Below are 23,226 nucleotides of genomic sequence, written 5' to 3'. Positions count from 1 at the left end.
ACACCCTCATTTCAAAGCTTGTGTAGAAATGTTAACAGATTAAAAAGATATACCCATATATACCCATGTGGGTGTGTAAAAGAGAGACAAACCCTGAGTGTGCAGAAGAAAAAGGCAAAGTAGAAAACTCAGCTGCTTATTTTACTGCCAAACGCAAGACAAACTGAAATCAGACCGCTGCAGAGACCTTCATTTTTACTTAAGGATTTTCATTTTCACTGTATATGCATATCTGTTCCAAATATCGCCTATCGGTTTCATTAACTATTAATAATCTGTATCGGCCTTGAAAAATCAGTATTGGTCGATCCCTAGCTTACACCTCTCTGCATCGTGCTCACCATAGTACATTTATTTAAATAAAAAAAGTTATTGGAGAGAGACAGTAAAAGCTCTCCAAGCTTACAGGTTGGGTTAGGGTAAGCAAATATCGGGCACGAAAGTTTACACAACTTGAACTTCACTGACCAGGTCAATTCCATTCTAATGAATAGGAATCGCAGCAAACTGTGTCTGTTTGAACTAGGGCACCCATGATGTGTTAGGGTGGGGGGGGAGAGAACAAAAGGGGGTAAGCTGTATGCAACTACAGTACAGTATAGGATATACAAGAGGCTTTCAAGAATGGTGGAGAAGATTATCAAGATAACAAGGTTTAAAAAAAAAAAATGATAGTAACAAAAACCCAAGACGGGCTGCAAAATAAGGAAAGGAACCAAAACATATTTAAAAAAAATAAATAATAATAATTGACTGCTGTGTTTGAATCTTTGTAGACTTCTGCAACCAACACAGATGATATGGCTAAGAGTTCCACATTCTTAAGTGAAGGATCCACCCTGGGTGTGTACTAGGAAGTGTGATTATTCCTACTGTAAAAATTTCATATTGGAAATGCAAGCAGTGCAAGACGTGCTGCCTCAGCCAACCAGCTTCCTGTCAGCCAAACTAAGTTCCTAACAACTCAGTGTTACCACTGAGCAGATAGGTACCGCTTAAAACCTCATTATTGCTTGTTTTATATTTTTGCAATTAAGAAGTAACTTCTAGAGCTATTAAATATTCTATTCTATGAGACATTATATATATATATATATATATATATATATATATATATATATATATATAATGGCTTACAAAGTTTTAAATCATGTCAAATGTCATATATTTGTCAAACATCCAATACATGTAACAATAAGAAAGAATGACGTTAAAGAAATGTAAGCACACAGTAAGAGACGACAGTGGTCACTACAAAAAAATAGGTTATTTCTCAAATGAACTGACATTGAAGATTGAAAACCTTCACAATAGTGAGAGTTCAGTTCACTCAGCTCTGCTATCCTTGCTAGCTAGAGCGCTGACTGAGTTGAAAATAGTGCATAATGTCATGTTGGAGAGACCCAAATGAAACGGGCTCCAGTGTTTCAGCATCGCATATCTCAGTCCTCAAATGTCCGTTCTACAGTATATCTTAGCGAGCTCCAGAAAGAGTCACTAAAAGAAGATGATGAAAACTAAAACTCTACTAGAACTAAAATGCCATGCAGCTTCCTCAAGTCTGAGCGACAGAGACTGCTTTCAAAAAGACAAAGAAAAAGAAAAGGAGAAGGAAAATTTGTTTGGCATTAAAGTGCACATAATCATTGAGGGACTTGTTGCTCACTGGCACGTGACTTCAATCAGAGCTTCCTGAAGTATTTTAGAAGTCAGTCACTCTGATCCACTCCAAATAGCATCCAGAAGCTATTCACAAACTCCATGAAAAAGGACAAAGCAGAATGGTTTGTGTTAAATGGCTGATTAATAAAAAACAAGAGTAGAAGAATATAAAACATTAACAGAACCTCCTCAACTTAACCACATTCTAGTTTGTTTAAGACAACAGCATAAGCTGACGTTGGCCCAACTAGTGACACATTGCGTAAGTGTCCAACACTTTGGGAATGTAAAGAAAAAAAGAGCAACAAAATGAATATCTTCGCTCTTTAAGAAAAAAACATTTTCTCCAGTGTAATCACAACTACCTGTCTTATTAAACAATAGAAGATGGTTTTAATTTGTAGCTCTCATGTTTAGGTAGCAAAGGTTGACACTAGTGCCCCAGTGTGGCCATAATGACATAATGGGCCCTATTTTAACGATCTAAGCGCATGGCGCAGGTGTGTTTAGGGCGTGTACAAATCCACTTTTGCTAGTTTATCAGGGTCTGTGCACCAGGCGCATGGTTCAGAAGGGTTGTACTTAATGTCTTAATTAATCATAGGTGTGATTTGGGCATAACATGCAATAAACCAATCAGAGTATCATCTCCCATTCCCTTTAAAAGCCAGGTGCGTTTGGACCTTGGCACATTGCTATTATGATGGTGAATTTGCTAAGCAGGAAGGAGAGATTTTCAGGAGAAGAAACTGATCTGCCTCGTGCGTGAATTGAAAGCGAGCGAGCAGATCATATATGGCACGAGCACTATTCCACCAAAACTCCACGAGGTGAAGCAAGCGTTAAAATAACCATGAAATGCTGCGTTATTGACTTTAGACCAGGTTTTTGTTGGTCAATGACGCAATCACTTTCCGCTGTCTCGAGATAGCAATACGCCAAGAATGCACCTGAACACAACTCCCTGTAAGACCAGCACGCCCATGGGCGCACAGATGGGCGCAGGTGCATTAGCTATTTAAACAACGGAGCACTGGATGGGAAATTGACAACTGCATCAGTCTTACTCGTAAACTAGCAAAGACACCTGCGTCGGGCTTTGCGCTCTGAAATGAGTTTGCCAATACGCAGATGATGTGATGTAATTCTGTGTAACCTATTACTGACCGAGACTTTGTCAAACTTTAGAGACAAAACCACACCAAAACCCCAGCAAGCCCCTTAACGTCCAGCCGTTAAAGATGGTTACCGTAATTTCTCAAACAAAATCAAATAATGGCCAGTGTGAACAAAAAAAGAAGCTGGGGAAAAAAACTACAATGGCTTTACATGGTAAAGTAAGCATAATGCGCATTTATACAGAACTAATTCCCCTCTGCTGCTCCAAACGATGTCAAGCTGCCATCAATGACACGTACAACTTTCTGTAGATGTTTTCAAATTAAAAGCCCATCAATAAAGTGGAAGGCTGGATTACTTTCAATGTAATGTGTTATTCTGCAGGACGTCGAGTTTCATTGGTGGTAGAGTAACAGTAGTCAGCAAAAATGGAAAAGGACTGGAACTAATATTCAGGCAATTGGTGAATGAAAACATTATATCTGTTAGAAAGGAGAAACAGATCGGTGAGCGCGACATGATTGTTGGATAACTGTTGGAATTGGTGCTGTGGAAATGTATCTAGATGACCGGTAAAGAGGGAAGTTTTGAGTTAGCATTAACTGTGAAATAGGGGAATTTAGGAACAAAGGCCTGGATCTCTCTGCGATTGAGGTAATAAATGCCGTAGGCGATAATTTGTAAATTTACGGTAGACTCACAAAAAAGGGGTTGATTAGTACAATTACACACTGTACATACAGATATATTGAAATCACTTTGTCTCGAGACAAGCATGTTAATTATTTCAACCAACCTTGTCCGTTAAAGTGTTAAAACCCAACAGGAATGTTTATGGAACCTGAGTTACGCCAGCATGTATCTCCTCATTGTAAAACACAGCCAATCAGATTCACTCCCACATGGGTCCTTCACCACCAAACCAGCTGGAAGAGCCACTTCATTCAGATTCAAGTTTAACTACATCGATTTATCTTTTGATTGTGACAGGTTGAGCAGTATGTGACAGACAGGTGACCTCCCCCCTTTTCATCATCACGTTTCAATGAACCAGTTTTACTTTTTCATAAACCAAAAGTTCAATCAGTCTTTCAGGGGACAAAATAAAAATTTCTAGGAACTCATTTCATATTGTAAGTTTCCAAAAACAGATTTGGCCTAGATGGGTTGACAGGTGGTATTCAGGCATCTCTCCCACTCATACATACATAAATACGTTGGCATACATTCAGTAAAACCATTTCCAAATGGAAGAATATTATTTTTTCCACGTGGGGTGACTGTTGGAGTTACCGCAGGATGATTAAGGTGATCTTCATATTTTTCCGGAAACAAAAGCAAAGTTTCCATCTCAGCTTCAAGGCTGAACAGTCATTCCAGCGCTGCTCGATGCAGTCTGAACTCAGCACTTTTTTTATTTTATTATGGAGTATTTGATATTTTCGGAATATTTTCACACCACCTCCCACTTTGGTCCGTCTCATATTTACAACCATGGTTATAAATGATCGCTAGTCTGTTTTTAGCGTGTGTTGTTTCTTCCCAGGGTCTCAAAAAAGATTAATGTTCAAGTGTCGTGTGAACACACAATAGGCATTCCACTTCTACAAAGTGCATGTTTCTGTGTGTGTTTCTAAAGCATGTAAGGTGCAGGTAGGCAGCTCTGTGATGATTTGAAAGGGCAAGCTGAAGAGTGAGGGAGTCAAGCCACTGACCGATTGGCGTTACCAAATGTTTGTCAGCATAGTCCGTTCGAAGGCCTAAAAAGTCGCTGAAAGGAGGACACTTTTCAAGCCTTTCTTTTCTAAGTCTAAATCACAAGTTGATGCGAGATGTTTGAAGGTGTGGTGTAGGTGGAGACTAATAGCTAAAAGGTGAGGAAAAAAAAACAAAAAAACCTTTTGGTCCTCAACAGCAGTAGGCTTGAAGTCGGCTTCTCCCTGTGTGGGAGCGGCGTGGCACCGAGAGGGAGCAGGGACACTTCCTGTCAGGGCGATCGGCTTGCGTTCCGTTTAGCTGCGTTGTTCATGCTAGGCTGAGGCTTTTAGGAAAGAGCCCAAGCAATGGCTGAGGAGTGGGTTTAGTTAAATAGTCCACCTCTGGGTGGCTGTGGATGACAGGGAGAGAAGTTTTTCACCCACTGCTTGGGTAAGGTAGAGTTTAAGTGATACGCCTACCCCTGGTTATTATTGAAGGTAGGGGCAGGAGTTTGATGGCCATGTTGCTGGGTTGTTTCTTCAAGAGGTGAAAGCTCCTCCCTTGAAATAGTTCTGAACCCGTGCAGCGGCTCATGCATCGGAGAAAGGATTACGTAGGCATGAGTTTTAAAACCCTTCCTTAGCTGAGAGTTCAACGCCCGACTCGCTGGGTGATTCCTCGATTAGGAGGTGGAGGTTCCTCCTTTGAATAAATTCTGGACCCAGGCGAGGGGCGTGGCCTGATGTCAGGAGTCGTCATCGGTGTCCTCTATCAAAACCTTGGTGTCGCGGGTCTTGGACCTGAAACGAGAAAAAAAAAAAAAAAAAGTGTTTACAGTATTGACTTGCGCTATGTAGCGTTACAGAACAGGTTAGCATGCTAATGCTAATGAGACTCACTGTGAGGCCAGTCGCGGCCTGCGTAGACTCATGCTGTAGCTCCTCTTCCAGCTCTTCTTGCCCTGGCGGTTCCTGACTCCGTCCTCCTGGTCCATCATCTGCTCCAGCAGTGTCTGGTCGTCAGCATTGAGCGGAGCCACGCTGATGTCCCGGACGGCCCTGAACTCACCACAGTTATTCAGGTGTTCGTTCTCCAATCGAAAGAAGTTCCACACAAAACGTCTGCGAGGAAGAAACATCGACTGTCAGTCAGCCAGTTTTACTCATATGCTGTACTAGCCTGACAAGCCAGACCCACATCAAGATGTTGGGTCTGGGAACTCAGGGCTGGGCTCAGGACAGGGCTCAATGCGAGGGGCGGGATAAACGGTTGTCTTTCAAATTCCCTCTTCACGTAATAGGATAGCGCTACAACCTACCAGAGCGACGAAGAAGCCAGAGCGACGAAGAAGGTATAGAAGCTAGTTGATAGATTAAACTTTTGCTGTATCCGGTCGGCAAAACATCTTCCTTTTTTAAGAATGATTTCAGTGCCGTTCTTTGTTCTTTTGTCAAAGAAAAGCTGAACTCCAAGTCTTCAAGAAGACCGCTGTTCCCAGCAGCAGCAGCCATAAGCCCGCCCACCGACTCTATACACGATGTGATTGGCCCGACTAGAGTTTGGTTTTTCCAGCTCACAAGTCAACGGAAAGTGCCTAGACCCCTCCCGGCTGCAAATTAAATTTGCTGCAACTAGGGTGCGTCTAGATTTCTAGGCTAATGCTGTACTTTACATATTAAAAATTCTAACAATAGTGAATAACAATGGTCCACACCAACCTTCATCGTCATAGAAAAGATAAAGAAAGATTGTGTGTACCTAAAGACCTCCATTGGGGCCAGTACAGTCGCCAGTATGTCAGAGATGTTGTGCCACCCGGGGACTGTGCTGAGGGAGAGCGTTAAAGTCCATGAAAAACGCAACAGCACGTCCTCCACTATGGCACTGTAGTAATATGCCTGGAGGGAGAGACGGAAAACAAGACAGTTATGACAGTTTATATTCTCAGGGACTCCTTTTGAAAAGGATCAAGCCACTGTATCAGCCATTCTCCCCCAACACAAGTTCCCTGTGTGGAGAAATACCTTATGTGGGTAGACTATCTCCTCTCTCAGAAAGGTATTCTCTCCTGCATTGCGGTCAAACAGGCCCCAGTCCATCTTCAGATCCCAGATCAGTGTGTAACACGAGCTGACCACTAAACAGCCGATATACAAGTAGAGGAAGATCTGGGTGTCAGCGTGCTTTGCAGCTGAGGAGAGAGAGAGAGAGAGAGAGAGAGAGAGAGAGAGAGAGAGAGAGAGAGAGCATCAGTTCAATAGGTTCAAAAATGGAAACGCGTTTTCTAATAACCCAGACAGCTGTATTTTTCCCTTAGAGGAGAGAAGCAAAATACTGCATGTGCACGACCATCCGAAAAATGTATTCCAAGCAGCCTTAACTTCTACATACAAGTGATGAATTATTTAATCAAATCTTAACCTGCTGTTACTTTGGCTTCTGATACACAACAGGAACAGCTGCTCTCTACTAAATATACAATGGCCTGGAAACCTGGAAAATATCCTTTTTCTTTAAGGAAAGAACCAGGGCTGTCAAGATAAATGCGTTAATAATGAGTTAATGCAAATTCACTTTTTGTTTTTTTAACGTGTGATTAACGCACGCACGTTTTGTGCTTTCGCTCCTTAGTTTGGCAAATTGTGAAGCTTCAGCAGTAACGCTGTGGACACTGTTGCCAACCTGCCAACTTTCTCGCTAGATTTGGCAACTTTTCAGACACTCTTAGTGACTTATAGATATATTTAAAATATATTTCTATTAAGTAAGTCATTCCCACGCATTGCATGCGATGACATGTATGACATGACTGATAAGTTATAAAGACAACAGGGAAACAGGGATGCAATAAAAACAGTAAAACAGGAGAAGATCAGAAAACAGGGAGACATTTTACTAAGTTATGGAAAAATATAAAAAGGTCTGTCTCTAATAAAAGGTCAGTTTCCTATAAAAACCTGGTGCGATCTGTGCATGGAATACAACAAAGATGAGTAGTGTATTTGAGTCTCCATTCTACCTTTATGTGTGCTGTACAGGGCAGCAAAGGTGACAACAAAGAAGGAAGTGGAGTATTTCCCAGCGTTAACCAGGTGAGGGAAGGCCCGTTTGGAGTCACGGTAACGTCGCAGACACTGGACGAATCGGAACCAAGCCGGAAGACACTGGATCACCGCACGGACCCCATAGGAGTAGGAATTACACACGTCACCTGCAGAGAGCGGCACACAGAAACAGCGTGGTCACGATGAGGGGTGGGTCCATCGTCATTGGATCAGGGTCTTTACGGCATTTAATTGTTCAGTCTCACTTTTACTGCTGATGAGTCCATTGTGTTGTTTCCAGTCCAGTTCAAAACTGTAGAAGCAGATCATGTACTCCAGATCCATCAGAACCACACCCAGAGAGTTCAACTGGTCCGCCAGCCAGAAGTCTGCAAAGCCAACCCGATGAAACGGAGCTGTCACCACTCGAAACTGTGAAAGAAAGGGCCAGAGAGGACAGTGTCAGAGTTATTAGCAGTTTCGCTGCAGAATCCTGACCTGAAGCGATCATTAGTATGCTCTGACAAAGTGGACTACATCCATTTCTTTTTTGTGTTTGTGTTTTTGCTCTTTATTTCGGGTGTTGTGATGGACTAAACTGGCATCTGAACCGTTCTCATAGATGACCAAAATAGATTTCTTAAATCACGCTTTGTAGTTCTGCACATTGGTAGTGCCTGAAGACCTGCTGTCCCACTACTGAAATGTTAAAAAAAGCACAATGTCTCAAGATGTATTATATTTTTTGCACTCTTTTGTATTAGTATAAAAGAGTATCTATGTTTTTTTTGTCTTATTTTATTTTATTTACCTTGTATAATATTTTTCTATCTTAGTCGGTGTGTTTTTCTTTGCCCTTAACTCTTTTTTACTTGACTCAAAGACCATGCACAAGAATTGCTGACTGTTTTTTGTATGTACAAATGGCAAATAAAAAAATCTTGAATCTTAAAATCCGGTGTGTGGCAGGCAGAGCTTTATGTCGTCCCTTTCTGGTCTATCCACTGTCACTATCTAATAAAGTGAAAAGCCAAAAAATAATCTTTAAATAATGTGCTGGTGCACCTAAATGAAAAAAATGTAGGCGCACCAGTGCAACCTATGAAAAAAGTAAGTCTGGAGCTCTATTTCTCACTCAACTTAGATGCAAAATAGAGCAACTTTTTTTCCCTAGAAATGTCAAATAGTGGATCTTTCAAAACGGTCAAACACTTCAAACATCTCTGTCGACTACAATGAAGATAATTTACTGCATCAAATATACTGTGCGGTCGCGCAAAAAGGTGAACAGTGGTGACAGAAGCAAACAGGACAACTGTATGGTGTGTAACCGAGTGACGCTACCAAGAGTTTGAGCAGCCAGAAGCGGGACTTGTAGTAGCAGGTCTTGAAGGGGTTGATGAGGAAGAGGAGGAAGAGGCCGTAGAGAGCAAGAGGGTTAGCCTGCATTGGTACCAGGATGCTACTACTGAAGAGACAGCACAGCAGGCTGACGCACCACAGCACCCCCAACAGACCTGCAATCTGCACACACACACACACACACACACACACACACACACACACACACACACACTAATTCAGTCACAATATCCATCAGCATGGAGAAATGTCTGAAATCCATAAAGACAAATGAATATCCAGCATATTGACTCATGTAGAGAACAACGGATTGATTGACATGCTCCTGGTTACAAAGTTATTATTTTCCATCTCATTTTGTTAGACAGAATGTTTGCATGTGTGTGCTTAAACCTCAAACAGATGCTGATGTGACAGGTTGTTTCTGGGGTTGAGTTCAAATATGAGTACGTGGTTAACCCCCGCCTGCCTCCAGCCGTAGGTGTTGATGCCTGGAAGAGAGAAAAAAAGGACTGACATCGACTTCACGTTGTTTGTGCTCTTACTTCGAACGGGAAAACCATTCAAACTTAGGTGGTAGGGAAACATGCGTGTGTTTGTGCGTGCAATATAAATTGGTAACTGTAATTTACGTAACATTACCATTGCAGATAGTATATGTTTTTCATGTATTCTTGGGGTACAACAAGGCTCGTTTTCCTTTCTCCCTTCCAGGTCTTGAACTGAATGTACGGAAACCATCCTGTGTGTGTGTGTGTGTGTGTGTGTGTGTGTGTGTGTGTTTGTGTGTATACCTAACAGGAAGAGGAATTCTATTAACAGGAAGCCTCCTCTGTAGATCCTGACCATAGGCCAAACATCAACTTCTTCTGTCACCACAGCTCCTAGTGGCAGTTAGAGGGAAAATGGAAAATGATAGAAGTGCAAAACCAGAGAAGGAGAGTGAGAACACTTACACAAGATCATTCAGTAACAACTTAACATGACACAACATGATTTTGCCCAGTCTTGTATTGCTACTTTTTTTTTTTTTTTTTTTTTTTTTTAAATTGGTCACTGAATATTGATAATGATTGTGCTGTTGCCAACTGGAGAGGATAGTTTGACTTTATTTATTTGCTCAAATCAAACAAATGGAAATTAATAGGCAGAGGGAGAAAAAAAAAATAAAGCTTACTTATTCCTTCATTCTTCTTAAGGATTATAAAACAGTATCCACACGGCAAAAGACATACATAGGTTATGACCCTGAAACTACAGTGTGTTCTGTTGTGATTGATGCAAGCCAAAATATGGCAAGTGATGTATATTTTCTGGCCTGGACACCGTGACAGTTATTTTTTCCAGGAAGTGAAATTGAATCACTAGAAGACTCACAGTGTCATACCTTCAAATCTTAAAATATTCTATCCTCTTACATATAGAATTTATGTAACAATAGTTATATTGCATGAATTGTACGTACATATGTGTATGTACTGTATGTGTTACCTGTAATGACCACAGTGACTATTAAGACGAGGAATACTCCACAGTAAAGGCCGACTCTAAAGGTGGTCCAAGCAGGAGCAGGCTGTAGGCAGACAGACAGACACAGTCAACCCCTCAGAGCATGACAATATATATATACACACTGTATATTTTTTGGGTCATTTTTAGGCCTTTATTTTTACAGGAAAGATGGAGACATGAAAGGGGAGAGAGAGGGGGGAATGACATGCAGCAAAGGGCCGCAGGTCGGAGTCAAACCCGGGCCCGCTGCGTCGAGGAGTAAACCTCTACATACGTGCGCCCGCTCTACCGACTGAGCCAACCCGGCCACAATCACAAGACAAGTTAAATAGGGCATCTTGGTCATGCACTTTGTTCTATTATATATCTGTTACCAAAGGAAACTTTCTGTGGCTGAAAGTTTGATTTTGTGCAATAAAAGGACAACAGGAGCATGTGTGTGTGTGTGTGTGTGTGTGTGTGTGTGTGTGTGTGTGTGTGTGCATGTGTTAAGGATCTGCATCTGAAAAAAGTGTGCGACTTTGGCTCCACTACAGCTCTGTGTCTGTCCCTTTTCTTCGGTTTCCCTCACCACTGAGTCTGTCTTCATGTCCCGCCCACAAAACTATCTGACTCTCTGTTACTGGGGATTGTGTTGAAAGTTTCTAATTTATTATTGTGTTGGAGTTTGTAACATTCTAAAATCTTAATTTTGACTAAAATATCATCATTTTCACTGCATATGCATATCTGTATCGGCCTTGAAATACCTGCATCGGTCGATCCCTAGTGTGTGTGTGTGTGTGTGTGTGTGTGTGTGTGTGTGTGTGTGTGTGTGTGTGTGTGTGTGTGTGTGTGTGTGTGTGTGTGTGTGTGTGTGTGTGTGTGTGTGTCTGACCTGTGCAGCTCCCAGGGGAGGAACCCTCAGCCTCTTCATGGCCCTCTGCCTGTCGCCACCTTCCAGCTCCGTTGTAACCAATGCCTGAGAGACACAGAGAGAGAATTTGTGGGGTTTGCTCTCTTCCTAACTAATATTATATTGATAATGTTCCCAATAATAATGACTTTATTTATAGACCGCCTTTAAAGAGTTTTCAAAGTGCTTTGACAGACAAAGCAATGCAAAAAGCCAAATTTCAGCAAGACAACATTTGGAGAAATAAAAACAAGAATGAAGAGCAATAAAAATAAAAAGATAAAAAGAGGGTTCAATCTGAAAACGGTGAGGACCGGTTTCCGGGATTAAGAAAATGTTTCCTCAAAACGGCTTTGCGGTACGTCTTCTCTTGTTTGGTTGGTATTAGGGCTGCACAATATATATATATATATTTTTTATCGTCTTGAAATATCAGTTGGCCCAATAAACACATTGTGAAAGGCTGCGACATAATGCAAAAGACACTCAGGGCCCTATTTTAATGATCTTAGCGCATGGCGTGAAGCGCCTGGCGCAGGTGCGTTTAGGGCGTGTCCAAATCCACTTTTGCAAGTTTAACGGCGGAAAAAAGGGTCCGTGCACCAGGCACATGGTTCAAATTCAAATTCAAATTCAAAAGGGTTGTACTTAGTGTCTTCATTAATTCATAGGTGTGTTTTGGGCGTAACATGCAATAAAACAATCAGAGTGTCATCTCCCATTCCCTTTAAAAGCCAGAATTGGACCTTGGCGCATTGCTATTATGATGGCAGAGTTGCACCGTAATATTTTTATTTGTAATCTTTTGCATGTTTGTGTGCTGCTGCACTTCCCTGTGTGTGTGTGTGTGTAACAAGCATAGTGTGTGCACTGTGCACGAGCCTAGGCGTATTTTACTAATGCTCTGTTAAAATAACCATGAAATGCTGCGTTGTTGACTTTAGACCAGGTTTTTGTTGGTCAATGACGTGATCACTTCCCGCTGCCTTGAGATAGCAATATGCCCAGAATGCACTTGAACACACCTCCCTGTAAGACCATCACGCCCATGGACGCACAGATGGGCGCAGGTGCATTTTCTATTTAAACAAACGGCGGGCGCTGGACAGGAAATTGACAACTGTGTCAAACTAGCAAAGACACTTGTGTCGGGCTTTGCGCTGCACCGGGTGAAGATAGGGCCCTCAGAGTTTGTTGTGTAAGTTGAAGTTCATGCTTTCTTTAGTGCTGCTTTTTATATTCAATTCAATGTTCAATTTGTTCAATAAAAGAATGTTGGAAATGGTTATCTTTCATTTGTTATAAATTCAACAAGCAATGTGTTGTATATAAGCAGAATACTGAAAGCAGCATGAAATGCAGAACTGAGTACACTTTAATATCGGTTTATTTATCGCAAGTAATATTGTTATCGGGATATTCGACAATATTATCGCATATTTCCATCATATCGTGCAGCCCCAGTTGCTATGTCAGAGGTGCTACTCAATCAGCAGTGACGTGTACAAATCCTGCTATATTGCAAAGGCAGTGTGCCAACACAACAGGGTGTTGAACACACCAGCGCTTCCCTCGAAATAAATGCTTTGCTATGTTTTCTCGGGGCTGAACGCGGCCCAAGTTAAATCGCTGTCTCTCTCCTCTGCTCTCTGTCGGTGTCGTGGATGTATAAGAGCCGCAGGCCTGTGTCTGGTTGACTTTTACTTAAACGTTGACTTTAACTACAGCGATGCTAATATAATGTGTGTGAATTTCAGCACGTTTACATGAATATCTACACATGTGTGTGTACCTCGGTCTCAGAGATGAGCTGGGTGATTTTCTTGCATGTGTAAAATGGAGCCACTTCAACGTGGACCACCCTCCAGTCAGCCCCCCTCGACGTCTCCAAAATCTTATCATGCTTCTTCAGGATCTTCCTGAAACCTGTGAAGTTCAGGTTCTACAGAGACACACAGAGAGAGAGAGGGAGAGAGAGAGAGAGAGAGAGAGAGAGAGAGAGAGAGAGAGAGGGGGATGTTTAATGAAAAGAATCAAACCTGTCAAAACAAACTAGTTAACCACTGCTCATGAAAGATGTGAAACTAGAAGTTACCTAAAAGTGACAAGGCTCTGCATGTGGTACAGCTGTGTTTAGCCAAGCAGACTGAATGTGCAGTATACCCCCTATCTGCACTGACTGAAATAATGATTATATACTGTACATATTATAGTGGCTTATTCTACACATATTATCAGGGTTCAAAATGAACTTTTTCATCCACCAGCCAAATGGCCAAATTCTAACAACCATTCAAAAGATTACCTAAGATTTTTTGGGTTGGTAAGTGAAGCAAATCTACCAGCTCCTTCATTTAATCATTACCGCACCCTATTACCTAAAGCTTTAGCAACTAGGCATAATACATGTATTACTTTTGTTACTTTTTTTAGGGTGCATTTTTAACATCTTGCCAGGGACAACAAATGTATAGACCTTTCATTTGCAGTTGTTGTTTCTTTTGAACGATCAGCATTGCCCTGCGTCAAATAAACTAATACAATCTTTATACAGAGACTGGAAAATTGTCTGTTGGGTGAATTTGCTTGGCGTGTGTGCGGGCTGAGATGTAGTTTGAGCACCTGGTAGTTCTGCAGCAGTATGAGGCTGAGGTAGAACTCAGAGAAGGCCAGCTGCAGGTCCTTTATGTTTCGGTGTTTGCATCGCTCCTGCTGCGACAGGGCGAACACCGTCTTCCTCTTCCGCAGGCCCCGCCCGTTAGCCCAGCTCTCCCTCTGGGCGTCCAATGAGGACTGCAGCTCGTTCTGCAGCGTGGCGAATCGCCGCTGAGCCTCAGCCAGCTTTTCTGAATGGGGAGGAGGAGAACAAAAGAGATTTAAAGATAGAAAGCCTCTGCAGGATAATGAGCACAGCAGACTGTCAGAGCTGTATCTGAATGAGTGATTTCTAGCTCTTGGGTATATGAGTGTTTGTGTGTGTGTGTGTGTGTACAGAGTAGGAAGTCATTACCAGAGTAGAAGGTGTTGATCTTGGCCAGTTCTTTTTCACATGTCTGGAAGAACTTCTCCTCAAACTTGGCATAGTACCTCTTAACCGTATCCTCGTCTGTGACTGCAGGGAGATAAGAGTTGTCAGATTAGTGAGCCTTCCAGACCAGAGTGGAGACGCAGCACTAATTAGTAGGGGTGGGGGAATCAAAATCCATTCATGCATGCATCGTGATTTAGTTATTTTTTGGCGACAATTTCTAAAATCAATAATTTCCCCCAGAATCAATATTTTTTATTTCTTTACCAATGATTGAGCTAAATATTTTCTGTTTATACCGTACTGCCGACTACATCATATCCGTTTCCAGCAAAACAGACCAAAAGTAGAAAATGCAGAAAATCCTTATGTACTTCTTTACAAATGAAATAAAGGTCAGACTGACTGACTGACTGACTTCCTGTTTAGAAAACAATTCGTTTTTAGAAATGTCTCATGATGTATTGTCTCTAGAAGTGTATCATTCAACTTTTGTTTTTGTTAAAGAAGGAAAAGAAAATGGCAACACTCAATACTATTGAATCGCAATACTTCTAGAATCGCGATAAACAAAAATCGCACTACAAATCCAACCGGTGCCCATGTATGGTGAAAGAATCAAATTGGGACAAAAGCATATCGTCCCAGCCCTACTAATTAAACCACTTTATTGGACCTGAATGTAGATGGAAAATAAACAGGAGGACAGAAGGGGATGGTGAGGAGAGGACAGCAAAGGCAAAACAAGGACAAGTGGGGACGGAGGATCCGAGTGTGAGAATGTAAATCTCCATCAGGTCTTTTTGCAGCAAACCCCCGTACTGTCCTGCTCTGGCCAGCAGGTGGAGCAGTGAGACAGCAGCAGGGCATCCAGCTCTGACAACACTTGCCAAAAGGTGGATTCTCTTGTTGTTTTTCTGTGAACACTTATTTCTTAACCCTTCAACACTTTTGATGTATATAATGCATCTGAATTACAACTTTAATGCCGTTTGCATACTCCCTTTCATAAATAATTGTATCCAACACTAATACAACGTAGGGGTCTCCTTGACTAAGGCAACATAAATACAGTGTGGAGATGCTGATTCATGAAAATGTCATCTTCATTCTATTTTGAAAATATGGTTCTGTGTTTAAGGAAGGCGGAGTGTTTTTTCCAGACACTTTAGAGTAGTCTTTAAACTGTGTAACAACAACGATCGTGTACGTCACACTGTGCAAGGTCTAATACAATCTATGGCAAACTATGTCAGACTGTATGGCAGTTTGAAATGGTCATCAGATTGCACGATAAATGCGTGGTGAATTGAATTGCTACAGTGTTGCTACATCAGCTCGGATCATCCATCTGCGATGAATTCTACGATTCTCTCACACGTATATCGTATGGCTTAACCACATGGTCCCAAGCTCACCTGTCATCAATTAAGACCACAGATTGTCTTTATAACCGAGCCTTGAAAGTCCTGGACAAGAAGAGAATAAAAGGTACAGCCACTGCCAAATTCTAAGCAAACATACGATTTTAAGTTTTGCTAATTTTATCTCCCTGCAGTTTGTTAAATTGGTCTTCAAATGCCTAAATAACGCTGCTACCCCACCCCTTTGCAAAATAATAACAAGACAGCAAAGTGGTACCAGATCCACCACCCGAGCAGCGTTAAAAGGCAATCGTAGCATCCCTTTCCGTAGAGCATCATTTGCCCAAACTGCCTTTTCAGTAAAAGGGGCAAAATTATTGAACTCTCTGCAAGACAACTTGAAATGTATCCCAACATTAGCCACCTTAAAAAAAAACAATAACAAATGGTGGCTAATTCAGGAACAATATTGCTCTCATGTTTAGTTTTTACACTGTGCTCTCTCTGTGTATACTTTCTTTCCTTTTTCATTTCATTCCATTTTATTTCATCTCTCTTATTTTTTAAATAATGCTAATCTGTATTTTTGATTTTTAACCAAAAGCGTTGTGAATTAGCATCAGCTAAAAACACTATGATACATATACCGGTACATCAGATGACTGTTTAAGCTTATCTATGTTTTTTGGATCTGTCCCTACCTAAACTTTAATAACGCTCTCGTACTTTTGAAAAAACAGCAAAACAATAAACAAGCCTGGGCCATGATGTTCTTTTTTCTTTCATGTCATTTTGTTTTGAGTTTTTTGTTGTTGTTCTGAAACGAAATGTCGCACCCATGGATGTATAAAAAGAACTGGATACAGCACCCGAGGCGGAGTTGCTCAGTGGCGCATGGAGTCATCATTCAATTTAATTCAATTTTATTTATAGTATCAAATCATAACAAGAGTTATCTTGAGACACTTTACAGATAGATTAGGTATAGACTCTCTATAGTTTACAAAGCCCCAACAATTCCAGTAATTCCCCCCAAGAGCAAGCATTTAGTGGTGAGGAAAAACTCCCTTTTAGGAAGAAACCTCGGCAGACCCGGGCTCTTGGTAGACGGTGTCTGACGGGGCCGGTTGGGGGTGTGATGAACAGTGAAAATAATAGTCACAATAAAGATAAAGGAACAGCGACTACAAATGGTAGTCTTAGTAGTTCATGTCATAGCAGGGCACTGCAGGGCGCTACAGGATGTAGCGTGGCCCAGCAGAGCATAGCAGGGTGGGCACCGCAGAGGGTAGCAGGGTGTAGCAGGACCACAGCAACAGATGCAACCAAGATCTTGGTGCCATCGTGGAGCCAAAAAATGACCCGGATGATCGGCACTGTTTCTGCACTGTGCAGCCCGTACAGCAGGCGCACTAGAGACCTCCAGCTGCTCCCAGTTAAGGGCGCCGCTAACTTGAATGGGGATTAAATGGTTTTAAAATCGTGCAGCTCTTCTAGACTTTCGACATTTTATCGGACCAAATGGATCAAACTTTTCTATAGGAAAAAGTAAACAATTTCATAGGGGATAATGCTCAAGATAATGTAGCCACTGATTTATTTAAGGTGACGTGATTACTTCACACGTCTGTAATAACGGCAAGACAGCTGAGTGACAAGTGAAGATAACGTCAGTAGGCAATAACATATATCAGATAAAATCTTCTGTGAAATCAGACTAAAATGACAAAATTATTAATTTTGGCAAGATATAATAATAGCATGATATAATGATTTAGGGGTGCCAGGCAAACAGCATATTGCTTTACTTTTCACCCTTTCTCTAACTGGGAAAGTATTCAAAATGTGTTTTTCCTTAGTAAAACTTTAAACTATAATGAACAGTAAAACCATTGATAACACACGATACAAGTCCTGAATTCAAATGTTTACTTCACGTGAAAAGAGAGGCATTATATCCGCATAATGTACTTAACATTACTTCATGTCTGTTCATGGTGGAGCTTTCAACTCGGATGTAATGCTGGATAGTTTAATGAATAAAATGCCTCATAATTTAATTGGGATATTTTGTGAGTAAACGTAACCAGTAACATGTCTCTGTTAGCTGAGGAAGCTTTTTTCCTTTGAAGTAGAAGTACAAAGTAAGTCAGTAGTATACAGTTGGGTTGCATATTAAGTGCTTTGGGGGCCTTCTGCGAGTTATTTTGGGGTACAGTGGTTCTGAAGAAAGCTGCAAGCAGCAATAGAGGAAGCCAAGCAAGTGGTCCATTCTAAACAGGCGTGTTTTGAACAGGAACTGCAATAGGAAGACATATTAGACAGATGAGCCAAACAAAGTTTAGAAAACCAATCATTTGGAATATGCACGGAATCAAGTTTCCCATCAAAGTTTAGTTTGGTTGGTTTAGTTTTCAAAGTGTCGTGACAGCCTCTGGTTTGTGCTCTTTTTAAGTTGTTTTGGAGAATTGTGTTGATATCAATGTTATATTTACTTGTATCCCAAATACCGGGCTTAAAAAAGTTGAATTCCTTTTACCAGAACAGAGTCCTGTAATTTCCATCAAAAATGGTCACAGAGAACTGTATGTGTGTGTCCAACCGCTAACTTGTACCCACTGTCACGTCAACAACAGACCGGGCAGGTGGTTTTGAGTCAGACTTTGCAGACTCAGTGATTCACTGTGTTTCAGACTGGCTGCTTTTAGACAAGACACCAAATTAACTAAATTGGAGTGTCCGAACCACTAAAACCCTCTCCCCCCCTCTCTCTCTCTCTCTCTCTTACTAGTGCACAACCACACAAATAGCCACAGTCAGACTACAGTAATCTCCTTATCCTTTTTTGGCCTTATTCTGCTCTTTTCCCTGTGTCCCGACTCATGTCATCATGATTATTATAATTATTATCATTATGACATGTCTCTCTGTCGGTAATAGGCTACACTTTCCATTTGACAATTGATGTTTTTTAGCTCTTATTTTTCAGCAACACCCTGCTTTACTCTCACACAGTTACACGCATTCACACTTGGAAGCCAGCCAGTGCAGCAGAGGTGTGCTAACAACCATCAGACGAGGCCAAAACATGTTTAAACACATTTTCTCTCTTACCTCTAGTGGCCATGCAGATAGATTTTTCTTTACTTCATTTGTCTATGTTTTGAGATATCTTTCTCTGAGATTTTCTGCGTCCACCTTAATACAATGGACACACATGGAATCTTTACATTACGTTTCCTCTCTTCCAGTGTCCCCATTACTGTTGGATAACACATGCTGTCAACATTAGTATCGGGAACTATTCCCTGTTCCTGTTAATCCTGTTCACAGTGTCCACACTTGTGGAATGACAAGTAGCTGCTGGAACGCTTTGAACATGACAAACTTTCAGCTCCATCGTGGAGTGGAGAATGAAAGTTCATAATGTGGCCACATCAAACCCAAACCGTCTGAGTGGCTAGATGGAATCGGAGGTAAATGAGAAATTGGTAGGGGAAAAAATCGATACAGCATAGTATTGCGATATTTTCCGTGGCAATATTGTATCAATACACAGACGCCAAGTATCGATCTGGTATTATATCTGTGTTGGTCAGTTTGTCTGCTTGACAATCCCCATTTTGCAGCAACAAAATTGAAGTGAGATAAACAAACAGAGAAATTTATCTTTTTAGATAAAACAAATGTTGACAAAATCTCCTTTTGGGGACATCATTTGAAAATGGGAAAAATATGAAGTTGGAAAAAGGGTAATAAATTGCAATAAACAGTAGAATATTGCAATATGTTTAAAATCGCAATAATATTGTAACGTGACATAAGTATCGTGATGATATCGTATCGTGAGACCTCTGGTGATTCCCACCCCTAGAAATTGGTAGAACTTTATTTTGGAGGGGTGTGTGTATTTTTGGGGCTTTTTTGGCCTTTATTCGATAGGACAGCTGAAGACAGAAGGGGGGGGAGGGGCATCCACATTAAATGATCATTGCCTCAGGTTTTATCCAAAGCTGTCATCTCTCTTCAGACTACTCCTCAGCTTCTTTATAAGTTGTATTACTACAACTGCAGGAATTTTCAATTGACTTTTTTTTTTTTTTTTTTTTTTTTTTAAATCAATCTGTCTTCCATTGTTTTTCAAGCACTCACTGATACCGTTGCTAAAAACTGAAGTTACATAATTCTGCCGAACAGAGCAGCTGATGAAGTCAGTCACATGGAGAAGGAGAGACAAACATGGAGAGACAGTAATGGAAAGAGAGTGACCAAAAGAAAAAGGCAGGGAGGCCATGGAACAAGCTGGAGGGATAAGTGAAGTGATAGATGGTTTGTGGGATTGACATAATAACAGCTCTACAATCTCCCCGCTTCTCTCATATTCTGTTGTCTCCTAAATCAGCCTGATTGTTTGTGTACATTTCTACTATTTAAAGATGTTAGAGCAGTAAGCGAATACTTATGATTAGTTAAAGTGTGCTTGCTAAAAAAAAAGGTTTCAACTACACGGTGTTATTAGACGGTTCGTCTGGATCAACGGAAGCACATTTCGAGGATAAAGCCCAACATTCGGCACGAGGCTCACGGGAAACAACGCCAACCTTCGAGCTAGCAAGCTACATACTGAACAAGCCACGTTTTGAAGAAAATTTGGATTGTGCGATAAGACGGGACTGCTTGGTTCGTTCAGTGAATCAGTGTATTGTGTGAAGTTTTCAATATTACATTTAGGAATACATTTAATATTTTATGTGTTCGACCATAACAACTTGGTTCCTGAGACCCGTTTGGAGAGCCACCGGCGCTTCGTCCGGAGCTTAGTGCCGCCCAAGACGATTGTGATCGGTTTAAAGAAAAGCAAACAGAAATGACTCCACGGCACTGTGAAGATAGGTCCAGCAATGCTCTTGCTGTCTATTGGCACGGGTCTTCCAAGTGCAGAACTAGTTTTATAATTTTGGGATCAAGCCATACAGCTGAGAATACACTGAAAAGGTTACACCAATACACCAGAATTTAAGAGGAAGTCAATCATTTTTCCTTACACAAAAAAACCTAATTTCTTCAGATCTTTGCAGGACTTATTAATCCCCAATCATTTTCACTAGTGATAGGTGTTTGTTATTGATGACATTAGTGTGAGAACAAAGGGGAGGATTTATTCATTAGCCAGAAGATGAGAATGGAAGAGCCTGTGAATCACAGTAGATAACAACATGTGACTAGAGACTTCTGTAGATATCATAGAGCCATATATAGGCATAGTGTCAGAGCCATTGTTGGATACCATGGAAAATACTTCCGTGTCTGCCGTTTCAATCGCAACTGCTGCAGCTTCCTGGCACGCCATTCCCACAAGTTTGAAAACACGTTGGTGATCCCGTAGTGTACGTAGTACGCAACAAAGATGGCGACCGTTGCGGGTGAGAATGTTGCAGCGTTCCACACTCATCTTATTGACTGCGTGAGAGCACCATCCGGGTACTCCTAGTGCACTGCATTTTGGTATGCTTTCGACGGTGTGAACGCACCGGGGAACTCAAAATGGCAATTGGCACGGATTGAGACACAGCACCATTGTTTCCACTGGTAATTTTATGAATATGAAGCGCAGCGAGGGTACAGCCATTTTATACACCAGACATATATAATGCTGACCTTCCTCTTTCTTATTTTCTACTAGTCTGATTTTGTCTGGTACCATGGAATAGTCCGAGTGTTTGAGGGTTTTTTTTTATAGTTTTTTCCCTGCTTACCAATTCAGCTCTCTCAGTTCAGATCTCTCTCTTCTTTTAGAGTATGATGACCAACTCATGAAAACTAATAACACACACACACACACACACACACACACAGCAAACCACCATGCCATCAGATCGATAAGCAGCTGGCAGATCTACAAGTGATGCCAATTACAGCAAGTGAACTGTATAAGAAGTTATATGAGAGCTACTGTATATTCATGGGTTTGGGTTTTGGCATGTGTGGTAGGCTTGGGTCTTTTCTGATGGTCTGGTAAAAACTACAAATTACCTTGTTTTGAGGCTGATCATGATCTGCTCTATGGGTTACGTTCTGTCACGTCAAATTTCGGACTGAAAATAGGCCCCTTAAGTGGTGACTGTAGCTAACTTTTGTCAAAATAAGATGAAAGGAAAGATACACGGAAAGACAAAATGGTGCTAGTCACGCTGTTTTGTGTTCAGGGGTGCAGTTCAGGGGCACAAAGAGGCCTGTCATTACATGATGAAAAATAAAGCCTCTGATAACTGGTTTTAAGACTCTTTGAGGCCTTACATTTTGGTCATACTGCGGCTGTTTTGTTCGTGTATTTTTAAAAAGACACATAATTAAGCAATAATGCAGGATGAGGTAGCCCCATATAAAAAGTAATTGAGTAGCTGGAAGTAAAAAAAAAAAAAAAACTGCACATACCAATCTTGATAGCAAAGTAGAATATACACTTCACCTATACATTCCTGTTAACATTCAGTTTATTAATTTTGGAATTACTGCAGTGTACACCTGTCTACCACAAATGTGTTATTTTATTTTACATTTCAAATGTGTATATTTTATCTCTCTTTTAACTTTGCACTCTGATGTCTTAGTTTCTCTATTTTTTAAGATACGTGATTTTCTTTTCTTTTTTTATGTATTTAATAAGCATTGTTGGAGGGAAACTGAGAACTAAGATTTTGATTGCCAACTACTGCTTCTGTGCAATTGTTGTGCACATGAAAATAAAGAATTTGAAACGAAGAGGAGAGGCATTTTCTCTGCCAAGTCCATTGTTTTCTATAGTGGAACTCCACAGAGTGCAGTATAACGCTTATACCATGAAGCGTTAGTATTGTTGTCACAAGAGTATTTATTGGAAGAAGATAATAACTTTATCCACTGCCACGAAAAGAGAAGTTTCTGTTCCCTAAGCTGTGTATTTTCCGATGTTTCCGAGCAAACTGTAAACTTAACAATACAAATAAGAAGATGGTTATATTTTGATTACTAAAGCAGGGCTCAAAATACTTTTTTATTGTGTACATGCACTGGTGCATGTAGTTTAAAAAAAAAAAAATACATGCATACGTTTACATTTACCTGCACCATCTGTTGTATTTGTCATTTCCCAAAGCATGCAGCCACATTTCTATTTTTATCTTCGCTTTAATATAGCTGAATCATTTCAATTTTCAAAATGAAATAATGTTCACAATAGACTGTTTTGCTTTCTCTGATCCAAACATCACAGCTAATCACTTCAGCATGTGAGCGTAGGATTCACAGTTCACTCCACATTTCTGAACACTACACTATTTTGTGTATTTTATATCTCGGTTCTTTAATTTCTTATACTGCACTGTCAATTTTGTTCTTGTCTTTTATCTATTGGTATTTTTGAACAGATAACGGACATATTTCTGAGAATTTCTCCAACGCGGGTGTCACATAGATTAGAACTCAAAAAACACGGGTGTGACAATAGATTATCCATACAAGGACCACGTCTGTGAACTGGTCAGACTTAGTCTGTGAACTAGG

General features: G+C 40.9%; 1 protein-coding gene across 1 annotated transcript in view; it reads right to left on the bottom strand.

Moving 5' to 3' along the window:
* Positions 1-2,267: 2,267 nt before the first annotated feature.
* The window catches only part of LOC114564928 (xenotropic and polytropic retrovirus receptor 1 homolog), a 44,116-nt gene continuing 23,157 nt past the window's right edge, over positions 2,268-23,226 (bottom strand). Inside the window, exons 3-16 of the mRNA XM_028592613.1 lie at positions 14,303-14,404; positions 13,915-14,138; positions 13,085-13,234; positions 11,275-11,358; positions 10,377-10,458; positions 9,680-9,769; positions 9,279-9,376; positions 8,868-9,047; positions 7,790-7,955; positions 7,499-7,690; positions 6,504-6,670; positions 6,238-6,377; positions 5,379-5,600; positions 2,268-5,279 (exon numbers count right to left, since the gene is read on the bottom strand). Of these exons, the coding sequence (XP_028448414.1) occupies positions 5,225-5,279; positions 5,379-5,600; positions 6,238-6,377; positions 6,504-6,670; positions 7,499-7,690; positions 7,790-7,955; positions 8,868-9,047; positions 9,279-9,376; positions 9,680-9,769; positions 10,377-10,458; positions 11,275-11,358; positions 13,085-13,234; positions 13,915-14,138; positions 14,303-14,404 (1,952 nt within the window). The 3' untranslated portion in view covers positions 2,268-5,224. The remainder of the gene's footprint in view (positions 5,280-5,378; positions 5,601-6,237; positions 6,378-6,503; positions 6,671-7,498; positions 7,691-7,789; positions 7,956-8,867; positions 9,048-9,278; positions 9,377-9,679; positions 9,770-10,376; positions 10,459-11,274; positions 11,359-13,084; positions 13,235-13,914; positions 14,139-14,302; positions 14,405-23,226) is intronic.

The sequence above is a fragment of the Perca flavescens genome, chromosome 12 (genome assembly GCF_004354835.1).
Source record: "Perca flavescens isolate YP-PL-M2 chromosome 12, PFLA_1.0, whole genome shotgun sequence".
NCBI classification, from domain to species: Eukaryota; Metazoa; Chordata; class Actinopteri; order Perciformes; family Percidae; genus Perca; species Perca flavescens.
This window is presented reverse-complemented; position numbering and strand designations above follow the sequence as displayed.